The 22605-nt window shown below is 36.5% G+C and overlaps 1 protein-coding gene across 1 annotated transcript in view; it reads left to right on the plus strand.

The window, feature by feature from the left end:
• The window catches only part of SCAF11 (SR-related CTD associated factor 11), a 52972-nt gene extending 32799 nt beyond the window's left edge, over positions 1-20173 (plus strand). Inside the window, exons 6-14 of the mRNA XM_068969805.1 lie at positions 7720-7778; positions 7966-8075; positions 8984-9085; positions 10953-11059; positions 11714-14416; positions 15112-15455; positions 16592-16810; positions 17159-17278; positions 17544-20173. Coding sequence (XP_068825906.1) covers positions 7720-7778; positions 7966-8075; positions 8984-9085; positions 10953-11059; positions 11714-14416; positions 15112-15455; positions 16592-16810; positions 17159-17278; positions 17544-17690 — 3911 coding nt within the window. The 3' untranslated portion in view covers positions 17691-20173. The remainder of the gene's footprint in view (positions 1-7719; positions 7779-7965; positions 8076-8983; positions 9086-10952; positions 11060-11713; positions 14417-15111; positions 15456-16591; positions 16811-17158; positions 17279-17543) is intronic.
• The last annotated feature ends 2432 nt before the right edge of the window (positions 20174-22605 follow it).

Below are 22605 nucleotides of genomic sequence, written 5' to 3' on the forward strand. Positions count from 1 at the left end.
GAGGATGAGATGGCTGGATGGCATCCCCGACTCGATGGACGTGAGTCTGAGTGAAGTCTGGGAGTTGGTGGTGGACAGGGAGGCCTGGCGTGCTGTGATTCATGGGGTCGCAAAGAGTCCCACACAACTGAGCAACTGAACTGAACTGAACAATCTTTATGCTTTTGGACTGTGGTGTTGGGGAAGACTCTTGAGAGTCCCTTGGACTGCAAGGAGATCCAACCAGTCCATTCTAAAGGAGATCAGCCCTGGGTGTTCTTTGGAAGGAATGATGCTAGAGCTGAAACTCCAGTACGCTGGCCACCTCATGTGAAGAGCTGACTCACTGGATAAGACTCTGATGCTGGGAGGGATTGGGGGCAGGAGGAAAAGGGGACGACAGAGGATGAGATGGCTGGATGGCATCACTGACTCAATGGACATGAGTTTGAGTGAACTCCGGGAGTTGGTGATGGACAGGGATGCCTAGCATGCTGCTATTCGTGGGATCACAGAGAGTCGGACACCACTAAGCGACCCAACTGACTGAATTAACAATGTTCGTAACTTAAATTATTGCCTTTTTCTAGTGGCTCGATATAAAGAGCTGAATGTCTGCTCCCTACTTAGCGGACCAGTTAACTTTGATTATTTTGTGTATCCTTTCAGAAATGTAATAGATTCTTAGACTAAAGTTTATAGCTTCAGGAATGGCTGTAGAGCTTGAGTTTTAACCTTGAATTTTTGCATTAATTATGAAGTTTCTTAGATACTGTTTTATTAACAAAGTGCCTCATTAGGAAACTGAGAATCTGTAGATGTTACTTGTAATTGTCTCAAAAGTTTAGGGGCACTAATGAACCTGTCATGCAAGAAGGAAGCAACCTTGGACTCTTAAATGTGGCCTTTGAACTGAGAAAGGAATTAAGATGAAAGGTATGGTGAAGGTAGAATTAGTGGGAAGTTGTACAAATTAAGTACATTTTAATGTATTTATCCAGTTAGACTGGGTAGGAACCATATTTGCCCAAAGGATAATTTAAATTTATTTTTATGAAAGAACTTCATGAGGAAATATTGTCTTTTTATAGTAGATTTCAGAAGCAGTGAGGTTTAGTTTCTAATTTTTTCAAGTTTTTCAAAGTGAGGAGGGGCTGTTCTTTGAACATTGATGTGTGACTTTCTCCTTTAGGTTATTATGTTTATATTATATGTACTAAAACTAATGAATAGAGTGTATGAAATTGTTAAATTCTTTTATTTGGATTAGAAATTATTAGTATAACAGTTAAAACTCCAGCAGGCCTAATAGATAATTTTATTGGAAGTTGAGCCATTTGGGTTTTGTGTTAGTTTTTCTGTTAAATTATCTGTGACTCTGATAAAATTGTATGAACTTTACTTTCTTCATTTAGTGAATATGGTGCTGTCTCACTGTAAGTTTTGTAAAATGTTAGACAGCATACCTTTTGACAAATCTGATAAGAAAATGTCACTCTCTTCCTTCAGTCATACTAGATAGATAACTGAGAGGTCCACACTTTTTTTATATACCTCCTTTATATACTTTGTTCTTGGAATGAACATAATAGTTTTTGGTTTGGGCTAATAGTTTATAACTGATATCGTTTATAAAAAGTATCCCCTTTTAAGACATTTCTTAGTGGACTGCTTCCCTAAATACAGACTAAATCCATGTAATTAGGGCTCTGTTAATTTGCAATCAATTAATCAAATCTTAATTGGGTACCTGCCAAGTACTACTGGGCTGTAAGATCAGAGCCTTTTTTATACTGGTTTGTTTTGCAGAAAAAGATGTTGTCATTGAAACGTCTTTTCAGATATACTAAATTAAAAAAAATAAGTTTCCAAGTAAGTGTAACACATTGAGCACTTGTTTAATTCTCTGATCCCTCTCAGAACCCTACAGAAATGACCATAAAGGAATCAAAATAAAAATTTAAGCCACAAAACAGAAGGAAAAGACAGCTGATGACAAAGGTCCACAAAATAGAGGCTTGAAAATGGTTGTTTGAGGTGCATATTAATAGTAAACTGTCTTAGTAGAAAACTGAAACCCAGACTTCTCGTGGAGAGTGACATTGAGAATCAAATCAGTTCACACACTGTAGAATCTTAGTCTTTGGTCTGGGGACCAATGTTATATCTGAAAGCAGGTGTATGGGGTGGTGCTGAAAACAAAATTGGTTAAAATTTTTAAAGGAGCAGTTTATCCTGCAGATTTTTGGCTGTATAGTGTAAGGGGAGTCTACCCAGGCAAACAGGAGGCTTACTCTTTAAATGAGTAATTAAATCAGATTAAACTCCAGCACGAATGAGGGTAGAGGAGACAACAGAGTAAAGAGAAGGAAATTGAAGCAAATGTTGAGGTCTTCACCTCCCTACCCATGATCATTTCCCAAAGCATTTGCAGTCTTGCTTGTTCCCAAAGTGGAAGATAGAAGGTATTGATATCTTCCAGAATACTGTCCCTGCTTTAAAAGACTTGGAGATATTGCCATTTGGAAATTTTTGAATGAAATAGCCAGGTCTCTCTGCTTTATCACCCTACAGTGAAACCCCCTGAAAAGCACTGCCCACGTATCCACATTGTTCTCAGTCAGTATCTTAGTGCTCCAGAAATAGTCAAGGACCACCAGAGGGTAAGGGAGCCTCGAGGTAATAGAGATGGATACATAGACAAAGAAAAGGAACCTGATGGAACAAAACCAGTGCTGGGAAACAGGGAGTTACTTGAAAATTAATATCCTCAGAGATAAGAGAAGGAATATTTCATTAATGAGGTAAGAAAATACTAAAAAAAGAAAAGTTTTGGAAATTAAGAATATTATGGCTGAAGTTTAAAAAGTTCAATGGAAGTGGAAGATGAGTTGTAAACAAGGAATGAACTACACTGATAGAATTCTAGACTGCATATATTTGAAGAGCTTCTAGAGAGGGAAAATAGACCTTGTGTAAAAGAATGTTGCCAATAACAGATGAAGCAGTGGAGCACTACCTTGAAAATTCTGGGGAAAATAATTATTATCCTAGAAATTTGATATACAACCAAACCATCAGTCAAGTGTTAGGGCGAAATAAATACGTTTTAAAATACATTAAGAGCTCAAAAATTCATTCTTAAACTTCCTTTCTCATTATACTGGAGGATATGTCTGTGTCACTTAATGAGAAAGTAAACAAAGGAACAGTGTGAGACTCAGAAAAATGAGTTCCTAAAATAAACAGAAAAGGAGGAAAAAAACGATAAGAAAATGAGTTCTGTCCCAGGAAAAGGGGGAATTGTAAGAGAGGACAATCCCAGAATGACAGTTTAGCAGCAGCTTTTAGAGAGTTACCAGTTCACATTGGAGCAGGGCAGAGGAAAAGTGTTTCCAAGAGAATGACGAGCAAACCTGATGGATGGATTGATGTGTTTGAATGTATTAAGAGACCTATACTTGTGTTGTAGAGTTGGTTCAATTAATGACAGATAATACAACATAAAAACAAGATGACACCGCCCTTATGGGAGAAAGTGAAGAAGAACCAAAGAGCCTCTTGATGAAAGTGAAAGAGGAGAGTGAAAAAGTTGGCTTAAAGCTCAACATTCAGAAAACTAACATCATGGCATCTGGTCCCATCACTTCGTGGCAAATAGATGTAGAAATAGTGGCTGACTGTATTTTTTTGGGCTCCAAAATCACTGCAGATGATGATTGCAGCCACAAAATTGAAAGATGCTTACTCCTTGGAAGGAAAGTTACGACCAACCTAGACAGCATATTCAAAAGCAGAGACCTTGCCAAGAAAGGTCCGTCTAGTCAAGGCTATGGTTTTTCCAGTAGTCATGTATGTATGTGAGAGTTGGGACTATAAAGAAAGCTGAATGGCAAAGAGTTGATGCTTTTGAACTGTGATGTTGGAGAAAACTCTTGAGAGTCCCTTGGACTGCAAGGAGATCCAACCAGTCCATCCTAAAGGAGATCAGTCCTGGATGTTCATTGGAAGGACCGATGGTGAAGCTGAAACTTGAATACTTTGGCCACCTCATGTGAAGATATGACTCATTTGAAAAGACCCTGATGCTGGGAAAGATTGAGGGCAGGAGGAGAAGGGGACGACAGAGGATGAGATGGTTGGATGGCATCATTGACTCAATGGACATGAGTTTGGGTAAACTCTGGGAGTTGGTGATGGACAGGGAGGCCTGGCGTGTTGCAGTCCATGGGGTTGCAAAAGTCGGACACTACTGAGCGACTGAACTGAACTGAACTGGAAACAAGAAAAAGCCATCGTTAACCATAGGAAAAGGAAGTAGTTGTACAAAAAAAGTAATTCAGTACATGGTCTTGCTGAGAATGTTTATATAGTTACGATAATGCAACATTGCTTGCATCAAATGTTGATATATCAAAAAGAATATTTGGAGACTTCCCTGGTGACCCAGTGGTTAAGATTCTGTGCTTCCCCTGTTGGGGTCAGTTCCTTGTGTTGCACAGTGCAGCTGGAAAACATTTGTGGAGGAGCAGAAGTCTATCTTCTGGAGAAAAAAAAAATTTTTTTTTTTAAGGAAAATATCTGAAACCAAAAATAACAAGATAGAGTAGTGTCTATATCTTTCTCAGTTGTGTCCAACTCTTCTGTGACCCTGAGGGCTATAGCCCTTAGGCTCTTCTGTCCGTGGAGTTCACTTGGCAAGAATACTGGAGTGGGTAGCCATTCCCTTTTCCTGGTGATCTTCCCGACCCAGGGATTGAACCCTGGTCTCCCTGTTTATTGTCTCAGCCACCAGGAAAGTCCAGAGAAGTATGAACATGTGATGGGTGCTTTGGTGGAGCTGAATTAAGAATGATAATTGCTGTAATGTTTTAAAAATAAGTCCAGAAGTGCTGTTTGACTTCTTAAAGTACATATATGCATTACTTTTATAAAAATGAAAAGATGTATCACTGTTGTCCAAAGGATAGATTAGTAAATGAACATGTGAAATGATCTCTAGGAAACCACAATTTAGACAAATCCACAATTGGAACTGCTCGATAATTACCTGTGAATTAGCCAGAAATATGTGAAATAGCTTTGGGACTAGATTTTCATACTTTGCATTGGCCAGAAAAGTAACAGTTCTTCCCATAGAGAGCATTTCATCTAGTGGTGGCTTCCCAACAGAGGCTTCCAAGTGAAGGAATGCTTTGTAAACTGTATGTACTCCTTCAGTATTGAGTGAACAAAACCTGATTGAGAACAACTCAGCACCCTTAGGGTTTAAAAACTACAGTGTACCTACAATGTAGCAAATCTCCATCTAGTTGAATGAAATTGTTACTTCTGAGATTGTGGTTGGGTACCTATCACATTTTTATTCCTGGCTTCTTTAATCATTAAAAAAAAAATCAGTATCATCTTTTAAATGTATAATAAGGGGTAAGAAGATACATTCCTGGAACTCCATCAGCACTCCTCTCCCCAGTCAGGTCAGTTCAGTTGCTCAGTCATGTCCAACTCTTTGCGACCCCATGGATTGCAGCACGCCCGCTTCCCTGTCCATCACCAACTCTCGGAGTCCACCCAAACCCATGTCCATTGATTGGGTCGGTGATGCCGTCCAACCATCTCATCCTCTATTGTCCCCTTCTCCTGTCCTCAATCTTTCCCAACATCAGGGTCTTTTCAAATGAGTCAGCACTTTGCCTGAGGTGGCCAAAGTATTGGAGTTTCAGCTTTACCAGTCCTTCCAATGAACATCCAGGACTGATCTCCTTTAGGATGGACTGGTTGGATCTCCTTGCAGTCCAAGGGTCTCTCAAGAGTCTTCTCCAACACCACAGTTCAAAAACATCAATTCTTTGCCGCTCAGCTTTCTTTATAGTCCAACTCTCATATCCATACATGACCACTGGAAAAACCATAGCCTTGACTAGATGAACCTTTGTTGACAAAGGAACGTCTCTGCTTTTGAATATGCTATCTAGGTTGGTCATAACTTTCCTTCCAAGGAGTAAGCGTCTTTTAATTTCATGGCTGCAGTCACCATCTGCAGTGATTTCGGAGCCCCCCAAAATAAATCTACCACTGTTTCCACTGTTTCTCCATCTATTTGCCATGAAGTGATGGGACTGGATGTCATGATCTTAGTTTTTTGAATGTTTAAGCTAACTTTTTAACTCTCCTCCTTCACTTTCATCAAGAGGCTAATCATCTTTGCTTTCTGCCATAAGGGTGGTGTCATCTGCGTATCTGAGGTTGTTGATATTTCTCCCAGCAATCTTGATTCCAGCTTGTGCTTCTTCCAGCCCAGCATTTCTCATGATACACTCTGCATATAAGTTAAATAAACAGTGACAATATACAGCCTTGACAAGTACTCTTTTTCCTATTTGGAACCAGTCTGTTGTTCCATGTCCAGTTCTTACTGTTGCTTCCTGACCTGCATATAGATTTCTCAAGAGGCAGGTCAGGTGGTCTGGTATTATCTCTTTCAGAATTTTCCACAGTTTATTGTGATCCACACAGTCAAAGGCTTTGGCATAGTCAATAAAGCAGAAATAGATGTTTTTTTGGAATTCTCTTGCTTTTTCGATGATCCAGCGGATGTTGGCAATATGAAAATGTCCTCTCCCCAGTATGAAATGTAATTTGTTACAGCTGTTCTGGGTGGGACATGTGTGATAGATGAGTAATAGCATGAAAGCAAACAACTGTTGTATAATAACTTAAAATTTGGTATGCTGTTAAGTAGAAAGTAGGCTATTACCAACTGGACTGACGAAAGAAACCGAAAATACTTACGATCTCGCAGTAGCAGGAACTTGGCCTCCCAGTTAGGCTGATTTATTTTGAACAAAGTTAGATTGGCCTTTGTGAGACAGGCTTGGCTGGAGATTGAAAGACCAGTTGTCGTTTGTATTGTAGACTACCCAGAGTTCTGAGGAGAGAGCAATGGCAGCACCAGCAGCAGTTTATTGCAGACAAGTGTATTCATAGGTGGAGATGACTAATAAGACATGCTTTATGGTAAAGAAAAACCAAGAGCAGTAATCTTTAACAGTTTTTGTGGTTAGCAGGAGCTATTTTTCCTTTATCTTTCTTAACCTGGAAGAACGTATCCGTAGAAATGGACATGTAAAACCAAAAAATAAGTTGTAAGCAATACAACCAAAAACGTTGCTATAGCAGAAAGCCGTTTTAATCAAGACTTCTACTTTTCCTAATTCCATACAATTTGAGGAGGATGGTGAGGGTACTTACTGAAGTTGGTGATTAAATGGTACTTTACTGTTGACAAGGGCTGATGGTTTCAGTTCCCCTGGTCAGCTCCTGCTTGAGGTGAGTTAATAGTACCTGTTGTTTAGGTTGTAACTGGAAAGGACATAATAAGTGTATTATTGATATTAAATAATTTGATTTCTTTTATACTCTTAATATTACAAGACACTTTAAGTTTGCACATAGTGCCAGAACATATTGACTAAAGTTTCAGTACTTAATGCTCTAAGCATAGCAATTTTACATGCTTCACTAGTTTTCTGTATTGTGGCCTCTTATATTTTCCTTTTGTCTGTGGCTTACCAAGATAAAACTAGCATTTGGAAAAATTATATAAATGCAGGTACTATTATTTTAAATGTAATTTTTATATATATTTTAACCTTCTCTTGTCAATATGCCAGTATTAGTAGTGGTTTAAAACCTTTTAAAATAAAAATTAAGGCAAGATCTTTTTGTGTCTTTGTACAGGAAACTCTAAATACAATGAAATGGGAGGAAAGAAAAATTCAATAATAAAGACAAACAAGGTTTGTTGAAATAAAGAAAAAAATATTTTTCTTAGATAATAACATATGGTTTTTCAGTACATAACTCTGGTGCCTCAGGTACATCAAAATATTTAAATGTAACTATGTCCTACCTATTATGGAAGGGTTTTTGTTTTTTTGTTTTTTTTTTTTTTTCTGTTTCACCAACCTCATTTTACTTTTCTAGCCTCGAAGATCAAATCCATATACAAATCAGTGCTTCAGAAAGTTTTTCTCCAATGTCTTTTCTTCTAGTAGTCACACTGGAGAATCTTCTTTTGCCTGTACAGCTTACTGGTTAGTATTTTTTACTTTTAATTGATGCTTTTTTTTTATATTTGATGTTTTATTTCTTCTGGTAGAAATTTAAACTTGGCCCAACAACGTTATGAAAGCCCATGTTGTTTTTTGTTTTTCTTTTGGCAAATAAAGAGAACCTTATTTTGTGACCGTGTATTATTCAGTGACTGCTAGTGGACTTCCTTTTCCTTAATAATAAATTAAGTTGTACACAGATTTTTACATGATAGAGCCGTAGGCTAGTTGTTAAGCTGTTAAATTATGGGATACCCTTTCAGAGTAGACCCAGTCATTTTTTAATCCATTGTGACTGTATGATAGATGCTGTGTAGATATTTGTGGAATTTGAAGATTAAGTTGAGGTTTAAAAATAATGGACCTGGTTGAATAAACAAGACAGATGAAGACTGTGATTTAACTTTAAAGATTGGCAAGGTACCAAAGAAAACAATTACATTTGAGTGCCTTTTAAAAAACTGAACTCTGCCTATTTTGGGTTATAAAAATAACCATGCCTCCTTTATTTTCTTCCTTTGTTTTATGCGTAGTTTCAGATGGCAAACTATTGCACTTAAAATTTCGGCTAAAAACTGCTCTTTGCAGCTTCGGTTCATGGGAAAGAAATAGTGTTACTTCTTTTTTTCAATAGTAATAATATTAGTCTGAATTGACTTTTTAAAAGTGGCCACAAGTCAGATTAGTTCCATTTTTATTTGTAATATAAAAATTTAAGTTACTTTAGGAATGGGTCCATTTTGAAAAGTGTTTAGATAGAAAAAGTTTTTTTTTTTAATGTGACTTATAATGCTGGATATGAAATTTTCTGTTGTTTATGATATAACCCAATTGTTATTCTGGACTTAAAATTTTGGAATTCTGATGAGGATCTAAAATTTATCTTTTAGTACAGAATTTATAGAAGTCAATGAGATCAGTGCTTTGATTAGGCAGAAGAGACAGGAACTGGAATTATCATGGTTTCCTGATACATTACCTGGAATTGGAAGGTAAAAAAAATTGTTTACTAAAATGTTTAAATGCTAATGTGTGCATAAGATAATAATATCTTATATACAGAGATAGTCAATAGTTATGTTTCTAAGAAAGTTTTGTTTAATTAAACCTTGGTGTTTCCGATGCCTAATGAAAGGTCTCTATTTAAGGAACCCCTTGAAAAATAAAGAATATTGTATTTATTTGTTTAAGAAATGTAAAAATTTGATTTCTTTAACGGGGAGAACACCTAAGTGATAAGGTTCATTATTAGTAATAGCGTTCAGATCTTTCATCCTTCTGTTATCTTTTCCTCCATTCCAGTCTTCCCTGTGTGCTGTTGGCTGAAGCATTGCTTTGTCACGACACTTCCATCTCCGAAATGTTATTCTAAACAACCGCTTGATCAAGTCCCTACTTTGCCCTGGCGTTCATGACTCTCTGTATAGCCTAGCCTTTTCTCTCTTAGTGTTAGCCCTGAAACTGTTAGCACATTGCTAGCTAGGTACATGATATGTACTTAAATCAAGCTCCTATGTAAAGATTAAGTTCCTTGCTAGAGTTTTATATTCATTCCTATAACTATAACTTTTATATGTCACTGTAATGGAATTCTGCATAGGGCCTTCATCCTCTAGGAGTAACAGTGGAATATAAATAAGTAAAATTAGACAAAGTCCAGATCTGTAAAATATGAAAATTTCCCTTAGAGCTGTATATTTTTGTGTATGTGCAAGTTGCACATGGTTTTTCAAGCTTCTTTTGTCCTCCAGAATCTCACCTTAGACTGGATGAAATAGTCTTTTGTTAGGAGACCTGACTGAACAAATATGGGAAGAGTAGGAAGAAGCTGAGAGTGGATTTGGTGTGACTACAGTAACTGGGGTCTTAGCATGTCCATAGGGATCCTGGGTACTTTGAAGAGCCATCGTCCTCAGATCGAGGAATTTTAGCATATAACATAGCAATAGAAATCAGTTCCAGTTCTTTTTTCCTTCTTAAAAATGTATTTTGATATTTTTGGACATGATATAAGCCATAAAAATATAAAGAAATCTCACAAAAAATTCAAAATTCAAGTGATAGCTTTCCTTTCAGTTTTTGTTATGTTTTTATTTATTTATGGACTGATTCCCCTTTGACCTTGCTAATTTCTTTAAAGCTTGATCTGATTAACTCAACTAAATTATCTGTTTGGTTGCCTGGAAATAGGATGGGGAACAAGGGTCAGGAAGTGCTTTCTGGGATGGTGGAAGTGTTCTATTTCTTATTTGGGGTAGTGGTTATACAGGTATATGGATGCATTGGTCAGAAGTCATCACACTATGCACTTAAAATCTGTACATTTCATTTGTGTATTTTATTTATCTACATTTTATTATCTAAGTTGGTTATTTTTAAAGTAGTGAAAAAAAGTTAAAATTCTTGACAAAATAATTGCATTAACTTATTTAAATGAGAGTCAGCTACTTATATATTAAGTTGCCCTTGATAGTACTTTACTATTAATTTATTGAAAAAGCATGCTTTTAGAAGGTTTTTTATATATTTTTTTTTGTAGTCAGTTGGTAGCCATCTTGGTTACTATGAGTAACCTTAAATTTACATTTTTAGCTGTTTGGCAAAAAATAATTTAAGCACCTATATTTTAATATTGCTAGCTTATTTCGGAGAAGGAAATGGCAACCCACTCCAGTATTCTTGCCTGGAGAATCCCAGGGATGGGGGAGCCTGGCGGGCTGCCGTCTGTGGGGTCACACAGAGTCAGACACCACTGAAGCGACTTAGCAGCAGCAGCAGCTTATTTGGAAAATTAATACTTTTAAATTGCTGGTTTTATTATTTAAACAAAAATGTCTTTATTTTGTTTTAAATTTTCAGAATTAGTTTTATACCCTGGAATATTGAAATAGAAGTCCTTCCTCTCATCTCTTCTGTGTTGCCAAGAACTATTCTTCCAACAAGTACCATATCTTTAGAAAATTTTGGTAAAGTTTTTGAATTTCTTTCTAGTTAAAAAAAATTACTAAGCCTCTTTCAATCTCATGAAAAGTATAAGTGTTGATAACTTAGAAATGCTGTAAAACAAGGTATAGATAATGAGTCCTAGATATTTCTATAAATATTTGTACAGTGACTTGACTTTAAAATTGTTGCAACTAGAAAATCCTTTTACTTTAAGAAATTACAACTTCATGTCTTTGAGGAACTAATTAGAAGTTTCCTTTCTGTTTAAGGGTTCAGTGTTCAAACCACTGATTTTTAGAAGTAATACTTCCTATGAATTGTGAACAAATAGTTCTAGTCTTTACTATTTGTGGATAGCTGTTGTGTCCTGCTTTTGCCTAGGTAATAGTGATTCATAGTGCAAATGGCAATTAACAGACCAAATATTTTCTTTTGTTTTTTTCACTAGAGAATTGCCCACATGGACTGAAATCTTGGGATAACTTATTTCAGTAGCTTTCAAAAATTGGTATTACTCAGATGTTAATAGCTATGCATTTATTAATAATTTGATTCACAAGTATATTTTGTTTCACTCTGTTATAGATGTCTATTTTATGCTAAAATAAGCTGAAGCCAAATTCTTATCACTTGATGAATCATACACTTATTTTTTCCTTTTTGTATACTGTTAGGTACTTCTTGCAAAGGCTATGCATTAGCACATACTCAAGAAGGGGAAGAGAAGAAGCAAACTTCTGGTACCTCAAACACCAGAGGATCAAGACGAAAACCTGCAGCTACAACTCCTACAAGAAGATCTACACGTAACACAAGAGCTGAACCAGTCAGTCAGTCTCAGAGATCCCCAGTGTCAGATATTTCTGGGTGTGATGCCCCAGATAACAATAATCCATCTGTAAGTGTTTCCTCTTCAGGTGAGTCAGAGAAGCAAACAAGGCAGGCCCCAAAACGGAAGTCTGTAAGAAGAGGAAGAAAACTACCTTTACTGAAAAAGAAACTTCGAAGCTCTGTGCCTCCCCCTGAAAAATCATCTTCCAGTGATTCAGTTGATGAAGAAGTAGCAGAATCTGACATACCACCTGAGTTAGAGAAAGAACACCAATCAGATGTAGAAAGTATTAACACTGTGCAGATAAATGTAGAGAGTGAGTCTACTAATGGCTTAAGAAGTTGCAGTGAGCCATTAAAAGAGAGTGAAGAATGTGCTGAGACCCATGATACAGAGGAAGGAGTAGAAACTTTACATTCTGAGTCTGATACCCAAGATCCTCCTGTGTTATTTGGAGGGGAGGAGGAAGTTCAAAAAGTTGAGAATACAGGTATAGAAGCTAATGTTTTATGTCTGGAAAGTGAGATTTCTGTAAGCACTTCCAAAAAAGGAAGTGATCCATTGGAAAATCAAGACCCAATAGCTGAACCTTCAGAATCAGAAATAAAAGCAGATATATGTATAGATCATGCTTCAAATGATTCTCTTACATGTTCAGGATCTGAAATTGAAGTATACCAACCTGCATCAAGCTTAGGTGAGTTACCTGAGAATGCAGAGTCGATAGTTAATGAAAAAAAAGTTATGGAGAGTCCTATAGTAAAAATTATTGATCATAGAGATTCTACAGTAAAAACAGAACAGCTTATTGACAGTCCCAAATTAGAATCTTCTGAAGGTGGAGTTATACACGCAGTGGACAGAAAATCTGTTGAGAGTTCAGAGGTTCATTTGCTAGGGCATGTTGAAAATGAAGATGCAGAAATAATTGCAACATGTGATACTTCAGGGAATGAAACTCTCAATAGTATTCAAGACTCTGAAAATAGTTTATTAAAAAAAAGTCTTAACACCAAATTTGGCAAATCTTTAGAAGAAAAGACTGAATCTTTGGTTGAACATCCCACATCTACAGAATTGCCTAAAACTCATGTTGCACTGATTCAGAAGCATTTTAGTGAGGACAATAATGAAATGATACCTATGGAATGTGATTCATTTTGCAGTGACCGAAATGAATCTGAAATCGAACCATCTGTAAATGCTGATGCTAAACCATCTGTAAATGCTGATGAAAATTCTGTGGAGCACAGTTCCCAAAAGAATATGTCATCTTCTGATCCTGCAAATGAAAAGGTTGAAACTGTATCTCAACCATCTGAAAACCCAGTAGATGTGACAGATAAAGCCAAAAAGCCTCGTACACGAAGATCTAGATTTCACTCTCCATCTACAACTTGGTCTCCCAACAAAGACACTGCCCGAGAAAAGAAGCGGTCTCAGTCTCCATCTCCCAAAAGAGAAACTGGAAAAGACAGCAGGAAGTCTCGATCACCGTCTCCTAAGAAAGAATCTGTTAGAGGACGGAGAAAATCTCGTTCTCAGTCCCCCAAAAAGGATAGTGCAAGAGAAAGGAGGAGATCTCAGTCTCGGTCTCCAAAAAGAGATAGTGCTAAGGAAGGCAAAAGATCTGAGTCACTCTCCCCAAAAAGAGAGAACAGAAGATCTCAGTCCAGAGTAAAAGATTCCTCCCCAAGAGAAAAATCCAGGTCCCGGAGCAGAGAAAGAGAGAGTGATAGAGATGGGTTGAGGAGAGACCGAGATAGAGAAAGGAGAATGAGAAGGTGGTCTCGATCCAGATCACGGTCGAGGTCACCATCAAGATCTAGAACAAAAAGTAAGGGTTCATCATTTGGTAGAAATGACAGGGACAGTTACTCTCCTCGATGGAAAGAGAGATGGGCAAACGATGGTTGGAGATGTCCACGAGGGAATGATCGATACAGAAAGAGTGACTCAGAGAAACAGAATGAAAATACAAGAAAAGAAAAAAATGACATCAGTCCAGATGCTGATGATTCAAATTCTGCTGACAAACATAGAAATGACTGTCCCACTTGGGTAACAGAAAAAATAAATTCTGGGCCTGATCCGAGGACCAGAAATCCAGAGAAGTTAAAAGATTCTCATTGGGAAGAAAATAGAAATGAGAATTCAGGGAATTCTTGGAATAAAAACTTCAGTTCGGCTTGGATGTCTAACCGTGGTAGAGGTAACCGTGGTAGAGGTAACCATAGAGGTGGTTTTGCCTATACAGATCAAAATGAAAACAGGTGGCAAAACCGAAAACCCCTCTCAGGGAATTCAAACAGTTCAGGGAATGAGACTTTCAAGTTTGTGGAGCAGCAGCCCTATAAACGAAAAAGTGAGCAAGAGTTCTCCTTTGATACACCAGCCGACAGGTCAGGGTGGACATCCGCATCGAGTTGGGCTGTGAGAAAGACCCTGCCAGCAGATGTACAGCACTACTACTCGAGACGAGGCAGGAGTTCTTCAGGCCCACAGTCTGGGTGGATGAGACAAGACGAGGAGGCGGCTGAACAGGGTAACATGCTTATTTACAAACACTTGTATTTGAAGAGAGAGATTATAAATTTAATACCTTATTTGTATGGATTGAAGTGATCTCTGTTTTTAGTTTTACGTTAAATTGAACCTCATTTTATGTAATAAACACTCAGTATATTTTTTTTCACCCCATGCCTGCCCCCAACCTTGCCAAAGACCAAAATGTTTTATGTATAATTTGCTACAGAGGGATTTGAAATAATTGTATGCAGGATTTAAATTCTATTTCATTTATATTGGATGTGTGCACTTGAATTTTTTTGATCGTTGTTTAATAAGTCACTCAGCTAAAAAAGATGTATCGTTCCTTGACTTTTCTTAAGAACATTGACTTGACTTTTCGTGAGAAAAGAGCTGTTGAAGATTTTTAAAAGTGATTAACCTTCTAAGTTAGTAATTAAATTTTATGATTATTTTATTAGTAAGCTTCTTGAGCTGCTAAGAATCAGCTAGTGTTGTCCAATGTTATTGTGTGAAGTTATTCTAATTTTGGTTGAATATTAATTTCAGTTAGAAAATCATCCTACATTATTTAGGAATGACAGGATTAAACTGAATAATTGGATAGGTTTAGGTTAATTGGTATTTTGTTTTACAGTAACCAGTGGCTCTTTGTTTCTCTAAGGAAATTTGTAACATGAATTTTTTCATAAGTCTTTTTTCTTTTGATAGAGTCTAATCTGAAAGACCAAGCAAACCAACAGGGTGATGGTTCTCAGCTACCTATAACTATGATGCAGCCACAAGTGAGTGCAGTGCCGCAGCACATGAGTGCACACCAGCCTGTGAATATGTTTCCATATCCAGTGGGTGTTCCTGCTCCTTTGATGAACATCCAGCGCAGTCCGTTCAACATTCATCCTCAGCTGCCCTTGCATCTGCACACAGGAGTACCTCTCATGCAGGTGGCGGCTCCTAGCGGTGTATCTCAGGGACTACCGCCACCACCGCCCCCTCCCCCACCATCCCAGCAAGTCAGCTACATTGCTTCACAGCCAGACGGAAAGCAGTTGCAGGTATGTTTTCAGCCACTCTAAGTGTAGTCAACATTCGCCATGGTAAACATTTGGCTGTTAGGGATCGGTGTTCAAGAAAGGGCTTCTTGCTGAATATCCATATACAGTGGCTTTTTTGATTAGACTTAGAAATGGCAACTCACTCCAGTATTTTTGCCTGGAGAATCCCATGGACGGAGGAGCCTGGTGGGCTACAGTCCATGGGGTTGCAAAGAGTCGGACACGACTGAGTGACTTCACTTTACTTCACTTTATGGTAAATCTTTATAACCCCTCTTTCACTGTCCTTCCCCAAACCTCCCAGTCCCAAATAAGAAAATGAATACATGTTATCAAATCTAAGCTACATATATGCTGGTGCTGATATCCAAACAAGTTTTTTGGTAAGTTTAAGAAAACCAAATTATGAGGCAAACTAGAATCATGTGATGGATACTTGAAAAAATTTCCCTTTTTTATTGGACTTTTAGGGGCTGGGAACTTGTTGTGATTGGATACTGTGATAAAGCTTGTACTGTCTTGTTCAGGCTGACACCAGATAAAGTTGTTCATTGTGCATTACCGTATGTGTTTCATTTTCATGAATTTATCATGCTAAAAAAAGAAAGAAGTGCCTCTTGGGCATATAGTAAATTTGAATAACAAGTTGTAATGGTTGTGTTGCCTTATTATTCCATGTCTATATCTCAGAAATTCTAGATTCCTGGCAGCAGGATACAGTTGGAAGAGCCAGAAAGTGGGAATTTGGGATCTTATGTCTTTTTCTGCTATCAACTCACGCAAGCCATTTGACTTCACTGTCTTATTTTCCTCTATCTTTAAAGTGGGGTACCTACCTTAAAGATACTTTTAGGAAAGATATTGTCATTAATGCTGCTTTTCTCCTTCTTGTTGGTTTTAGTGTTACTGTCAGAACATTAATAATATATATATTAAAAGTCATCATGACATTCTATTTAAGAATGTCGCTCATTTTTCTTCACAGTCCTTTAGATAAAAATTACCTGAAATAGACATTTCTCCTAAGTACTTAAGTATTAAATTGCCTTGATTTTTTTCTTAATGTCTAATAGGTAACTAAACATCTTTTATTGAGTACAGATAATTCATTAACTGATGATACCTCTTTAAAACAGGGTATTCCTAGTGCTTCTCATGTAAGTAATAGCATGAGTACACCAGTCTTGCCTGCTCCGACAGCAGCCCCAGGAAGTATGGGAACAGTTCAGGGACCAAGTTCTGGTAATACTGCATCATCAAGTCACAGCAAAGCTTCTAATGCTCCTGTAAAATTGGCAGAAAGCAAAGTAAGTGTTACAGTGGAAGCCAGCGCAGATAGCTCGAAGACAGACAAGGCAAGTTCAAAGTTGAGAGCAACCTACATAATTCTGCATATGATTATGATAAAAATAACAGTTTTCTGTTGTATAAATGGTAAAGGGAATTTATTGTTGATAGTCTTCAATTCCAATTTAAAGAATTCTGTCTACATGTGTTGGTGCCCATTGAATTACTGGTTGTATTGTTTATTTTTAGAAATGTTTGATTTGTGTTAGTAAATAAATATTTTACATCTATGATGCTAATATTGGAACAGTTCCTTGTAATGTAAATGGGCAATGTTTTCAATTTTATATTTTTAAATAATTTTTTTGAAAGTTTGAGATTGGGCAAGTAATAATTACACATTTTCCTCTCATCAGAAACTGCAAATTCAAGAAAAAGCAGCACAGGAGGTAAAACTGGCCATTAAGCCATTTTATCAAAATAAAGACATCACCAAGGAGGAGTATAAAGAGATTGTGCGAAAAGCAGTAGATAAAGTAAGTTACAATTTTAGTAGAGTTATGTACATATTGTTTTCAACATCCCTATTTTAATAAAGGAATGCTTAATTAAATCTAACTAAAATAGTAAGAGGTAGCTTCTGCTAATCAGCTTTTTTCTCTTTGGAGAAAATGAAACATATACCTTCTAGGTGATACAAAACACGTGAAAATGTCTGATTATGGCTCTGGGGTATTTGTTTTTCAAAGAACTTTCCCTTTAATCCCTTTAAATATGAAAAAAATTCCTTCTTTTTTACAGGTGTGTCATAGTAAGAGTGGAGAAGTAAATTCTACTAAAGTGGCAAATCTGGTTAAAGCCTATGTAGACAAATACAAATATTCACGGAAGGGAAGCCAAAAGAAAACTCTGGAAGAACCTATGTCTGCTGATAAAAACATGTGCTGAAGTGGGAGCGTTAGAAAGGACACTGACGAGATATCTGCAAAGTGCAATTTCAACATGTACCTTTAACTGAGAATCATACATAACTGTGATTGAAATTTGGTTTTGATAAAATTATCTTTTTTAATGTAGGATATAATGTTTTGTTCTAAATAAATATAGTTCTGCACCGCAATATCTATATCTTTCCTCCATCCCTCCCCCAAATAAAATTCAAGGGAAAGTAAAGGGTTTAAAAGAATGTGCATTTTTACTAGGACTGTGTTATACTGTGGATACTGGAAGATGTACAGGTTTTTGAACAACGGAGTGCATAAATTAGAAACTTCAGAGTGCGCTGGTTTTGGAAGAGATATGTATAATACATTTATTCTGTTGGGCTAAAAATAAAAATGGTCTTATGATTTTTCTCTCTAATTATAGAAAGATAATGTATTACCATGAAGAATATTTCTAATAAGAGAACATACCAATTGCAGGGTTCTTAATATGTATTTTTAAAGCACACATCTGAATAAATTGCTTAGGTAGAAGATACTATCACAAGTAAAATTCAGTGTTCAAAACTTTAGAACACTGTTCACCTATTGTGTCACCAAATAAACGTTACGCTGCTTGTTTTTCTTTTGTGCCTTCTTTTCTCCAGTTGAGATGAAGCAGTTTGATTTGCTAGATTTACAGCTTTGGCAGTCTCAGCTCTGCTGAATGTAGAAGACCTGTTTGGAAAAAGTGTTGACTTTGTACAAGTTATGTTCTTCCATAATATCTTCTGCTCATCAGAAGTGGTAAACTGTTTGTGCCAGCGGGAGAATTGCTTTTTAAGTCGTGACCCCCTTGCTTGGGTCTAAGGTAAAATCATGCTATTCACTTCAGGGGCTTTCACGTTGTTGCTCATCTGTTAGTCACTAATGACATTCTTCTTACACTTGGGCAAATCTCCAAATGCTTTACAGTGAATAAAGTGTTAATTTGGTAACCATGTTACAAAATTCTAGACATTAAAACCTGTGTTTTGGAAAAAGGAGAGGAATTAAATAATGGATTGTTGGTAAGGCTTTCAAGGGCTAGAGATTGAGGTTTTTTTTTTAAGTACGATAATATGTTCATTTTTATTAAAAGTAAGTTTAAAATGTTCCAGCCTTATTTTATTTGGCATCTTGGAAGAAAAAGTGGATTAACTCCATGATAAACTGTTTCATTCCAGTAACAGTTTTCAATAGATACCAAATAACTGGAAAGCACTTTGGATCAAATGTTAATGGCATAAAATAGATATATGCCTCAGTGAGACAGGCTGACCCTATGCTAGCTAAATAGCGAAAGCAATACTCCAGGACTGTTCTTTTCTGAAGTAAAGATCTTCTCTTTCTCAGTTTTATGTGTATAATACTTTCCAGGTGCTAGCTTTGATAGGCAAGTTTTGAAATGTTGGCCCCAGTACTGATTGTGCTACTTCATAATCTTTATTTGATTATGAGTATAACCCCCCAAAGTGTTAGAAATATTTCCAAGCAGTTTCCGATCTTTATTGTGCATTTCTGGGCGTTTGTAATATGGTATTCTACTGATTTATATATATTTTTAATTAAAGTTTATGTTAAGATTATGATGGGGCAAGAGTTTTGAAAGTATATTTCTTCTAATAAAATATTAAGACAGTGTTTCAATTACCAACACACACCTCCTCATTTGTTTTGGTTTTGGACTCTAAAGTTTTAGAACTTTTATGTTTCTAAAAAACAGTTCTGTGAACTTTCGATTTTGGATTAAAGCTAGTTCACAATTAGAAAATTTCGTAGTAAATTGCCTAAGTTGATTAATCACACAACATATTTTTCCTATGTCTTCTTTCAGTAACATTTGGGAGTTGGGTGACAAGTTTAAAATTTGCTTTATACCATTTAGCTTGTGCAAACGTGTTTAAAGTTTTGAAAAAAATAAATGATGTGGTCAAGAGTTAAAGTCTCCTATCTTTGGTAGCAGTACCATGAGTTAATTGAATTCTCAATACACATTTTTTGAATAACAGGTATGTACTCTGGTTGGGGTACTGGTTAGAATGCACTTGAAATAAAAATATTATTGGACTAGAATCAACTCTGAAATATTTAAGAATGTATTAGAAAGTGCATGCTTTATGTTAAAAAGAATACATTGCTTTTTAACATTCCCCATTCTTTCCATCAGCAGTTTACATTAAGTTGCATGTGTACAAACTTAAAAACATTTTGTGGGGTTGCATATTTCTCTTTAAATATGAAAATTCAGTATTAACTTGATCTTTGAAACCTTGGTCTCTCTAACTTACTAGTCACATTGACTGATGTTTTAGGCGATAGTGATGCCTAGAATTTTGAGACTAAAATTAGTTACTTGTTATTTTAACATTCCAAAAATTCGGATTGTTTTCCCTCTGATAATGACAGTTTTTTCATTATCTTCCTTTAAATGGCCACAGTATGTACTGCGTAAATGTTCCATCCAAGAGATGTGGCTTCAGAAGCACACTGGTTGCTCCATGGTCCATGAGACATTGTAGTATGAGGATGGAGTGCTGTCTACTGAAACAATACTCTTTAAACAGATATGTAGTATGTAATATTTTCTAATAAATTCTTTTGATAAACACAGTAGTGTCTTCAATGTTTTATTAAGATTCCTGGGAATTGATGGCTTTCACCTCATTTTAACTTTTCAGACGGATTGCAGTATTTCTTGAATTTGTACCAAAGTAGCTGGACTAGCATCATAGTTACATAAATGTCCAGGTTGTAAAGAAAGCTTGAGGTTAGCTATAAGCATGTATTACATAATCATTGTAGGAAATTAGAAATGCTTTTATTAAATTAAAAAACTAAAGAGCGGAAAAGTAAGAAAAAGAAAAAGATAACAACTATTAACACTGATCAAATTGCACATAACTAGGCTGTAACATCCTTTTCACTTGATGTATTGAGAATTTTCCATTTTAATAATTGTGCAGCATGGTTTTTAACAGCCATATAGTATCACTCACACAGATACACCATTACTGGAACTAGTCCTCCAATATTGGGTGCTAAGCTGTTTTTACTAAATAAATTAGTAAGATATAAGTTGTACTGATATAAATGATGTAAGCCTCCTTATACACAGATCATACCTATTTCAGATTATTTTCTGTGGATTGATTCCTAGAAGAGTTATTTCCCTGTAAAAAATGTTAAGATGTAATTATATACACAAAGTATAATTTCTTAAGTTACATTTAGTTTAAAATCCATTGTTTTCCTAAGTTGATTGTTCTCTGCAGAAAGAATCATCAGAAAGTTATTTTTCCCAAATTCTTCAAAACATAAGAACACTTTTTAAGGCTCTAGGAAAATAGGTTTCACAAGTCTTTTCCCCTAGCACATGAATAATAGTCTGTAAACTGTTATGTATTTCTGTGCCCCTTAATAAATTGAAGATATATTCTGATGTCCATATTCTAGGGCTATGTTGTGTTCCACTGTTGGTGGACATCTGAAATTATGTTTTGAAGTTTTATTAAAAGTGTTTTAATGAACACTGGCATATCTCTGAATCTCTGTGTTACAAGGTTGCATTGAATCTCAAAGATACACATTTTTAATTTGGATATGTGATGCCACGTTGCTCTCTTGAGTGTACTAGGTCATAGTCCCTCCACTGTCTGAGCTTCTCGTTTACTTTTGGTTTCTACTTTGATACTGTGATAGCATGTGAGATTGCTCTTGTTTTTAGGGTCTTAACATTCATTAAACTGCACACCTACTAATTACTGGATCCTTCACATATTACCAGGTTTAATCATAACCACAGTTTTCTAAAGGATTAATACAATAATAACATATTGAACGTGTGCTGTGACAGTCACCTTCTCAGACATTTGTGTTATTGAGTCTATAAAACTAATTCTAATAATTTTTTCTACTGATGAGAAAATTGAGATGCATAAAGAATTAACTGAGTCACTGAGTTACACAGATACTTAAGGGCCAGGTTCAGACCTAGAATTGATAGGCACCAAAGTCAGTGCTTGACCAAGTGTGGAACTCACAGATGTAAACCAACATCACACGTGGGAGTAATGCCTGAAATAAGTACAGCGGGAGCACAGACAGGACAGCTGATTTTAAGGGGAGGTGGCGTGAGCAAGTGTGATTAAAAGAGTGATTGCCTTTAAAATCAGGAAAGTGGTCACAAATGTAGGAGAGGGAGGAGGTTGTGACTGAGCTAGGACAGCCCTGGGGAGGAGGGGGACTATCAAGGTCTACCTGATTTGGGTGGCAGTTACATAACGCTTGATTCTTCAAGAGCTTGGTTGTATGTGGTGGTATATTTCACAGAATTTTTCTGAAGGCCAGCAGTTTATAGCCATTGTTTAGATTTTTGATTGATCACCTTTTTCATCACTTTAGTTCTTTCAGTCGAGTTTCAGTGTGGAAAAGGAGTCCATGAATTCAGGGAGAAAAATATCCCCACTGAAAGAGTAATTATGCATCACAAAGTGTGCTTCTGTTTGGAGCCAGAAATAACAAGAAATGTGGAAGAGTGAGCTTACTGTGTGCAACACTTAAACTGTGCTTTCCATATTAGACGGTGGCAGCTTTCAGCTCTGTTTTCACTGTTACTATTTTAGCAAACCATGCCAATTTACAAAGCACAACTCAGAAAGTTGCCTGTTTCCAGGCAACAGCTCTGCAAGGGTGAATTTGTTTAAAGGGTCAACCTGGAAATTAGGCTAGTGTTATCTTTCACAGTCTAGCTGTAAACTGCATAATATCTAATTCAAGTCAATGAATCCTAAGAAGCAAAGGCTAAACGGTTTCCTCAGGAGTTTAGGGAAGCTATATTCTATAGTCCAGGGATCCTGGAACTTTCTCAACCAAATGTGGTTCAGCCCATGTGCTTTTAT

This window comes from Capricornis sumatraensis, chromosome 4, assembly GCF_032405125.1.
Source record: "Capricornis sumatraensis isolate serow.1 chromosome 4, serow.2, whole genome shotgun sequence".
In the NCBI taxonomy this organism is placed as follows: Eukaryota; Metazoa; Chordata; class Mammalia; order Artiodactyla; family Bovidae; genus Capricornis; species Capricornis sumatraensis.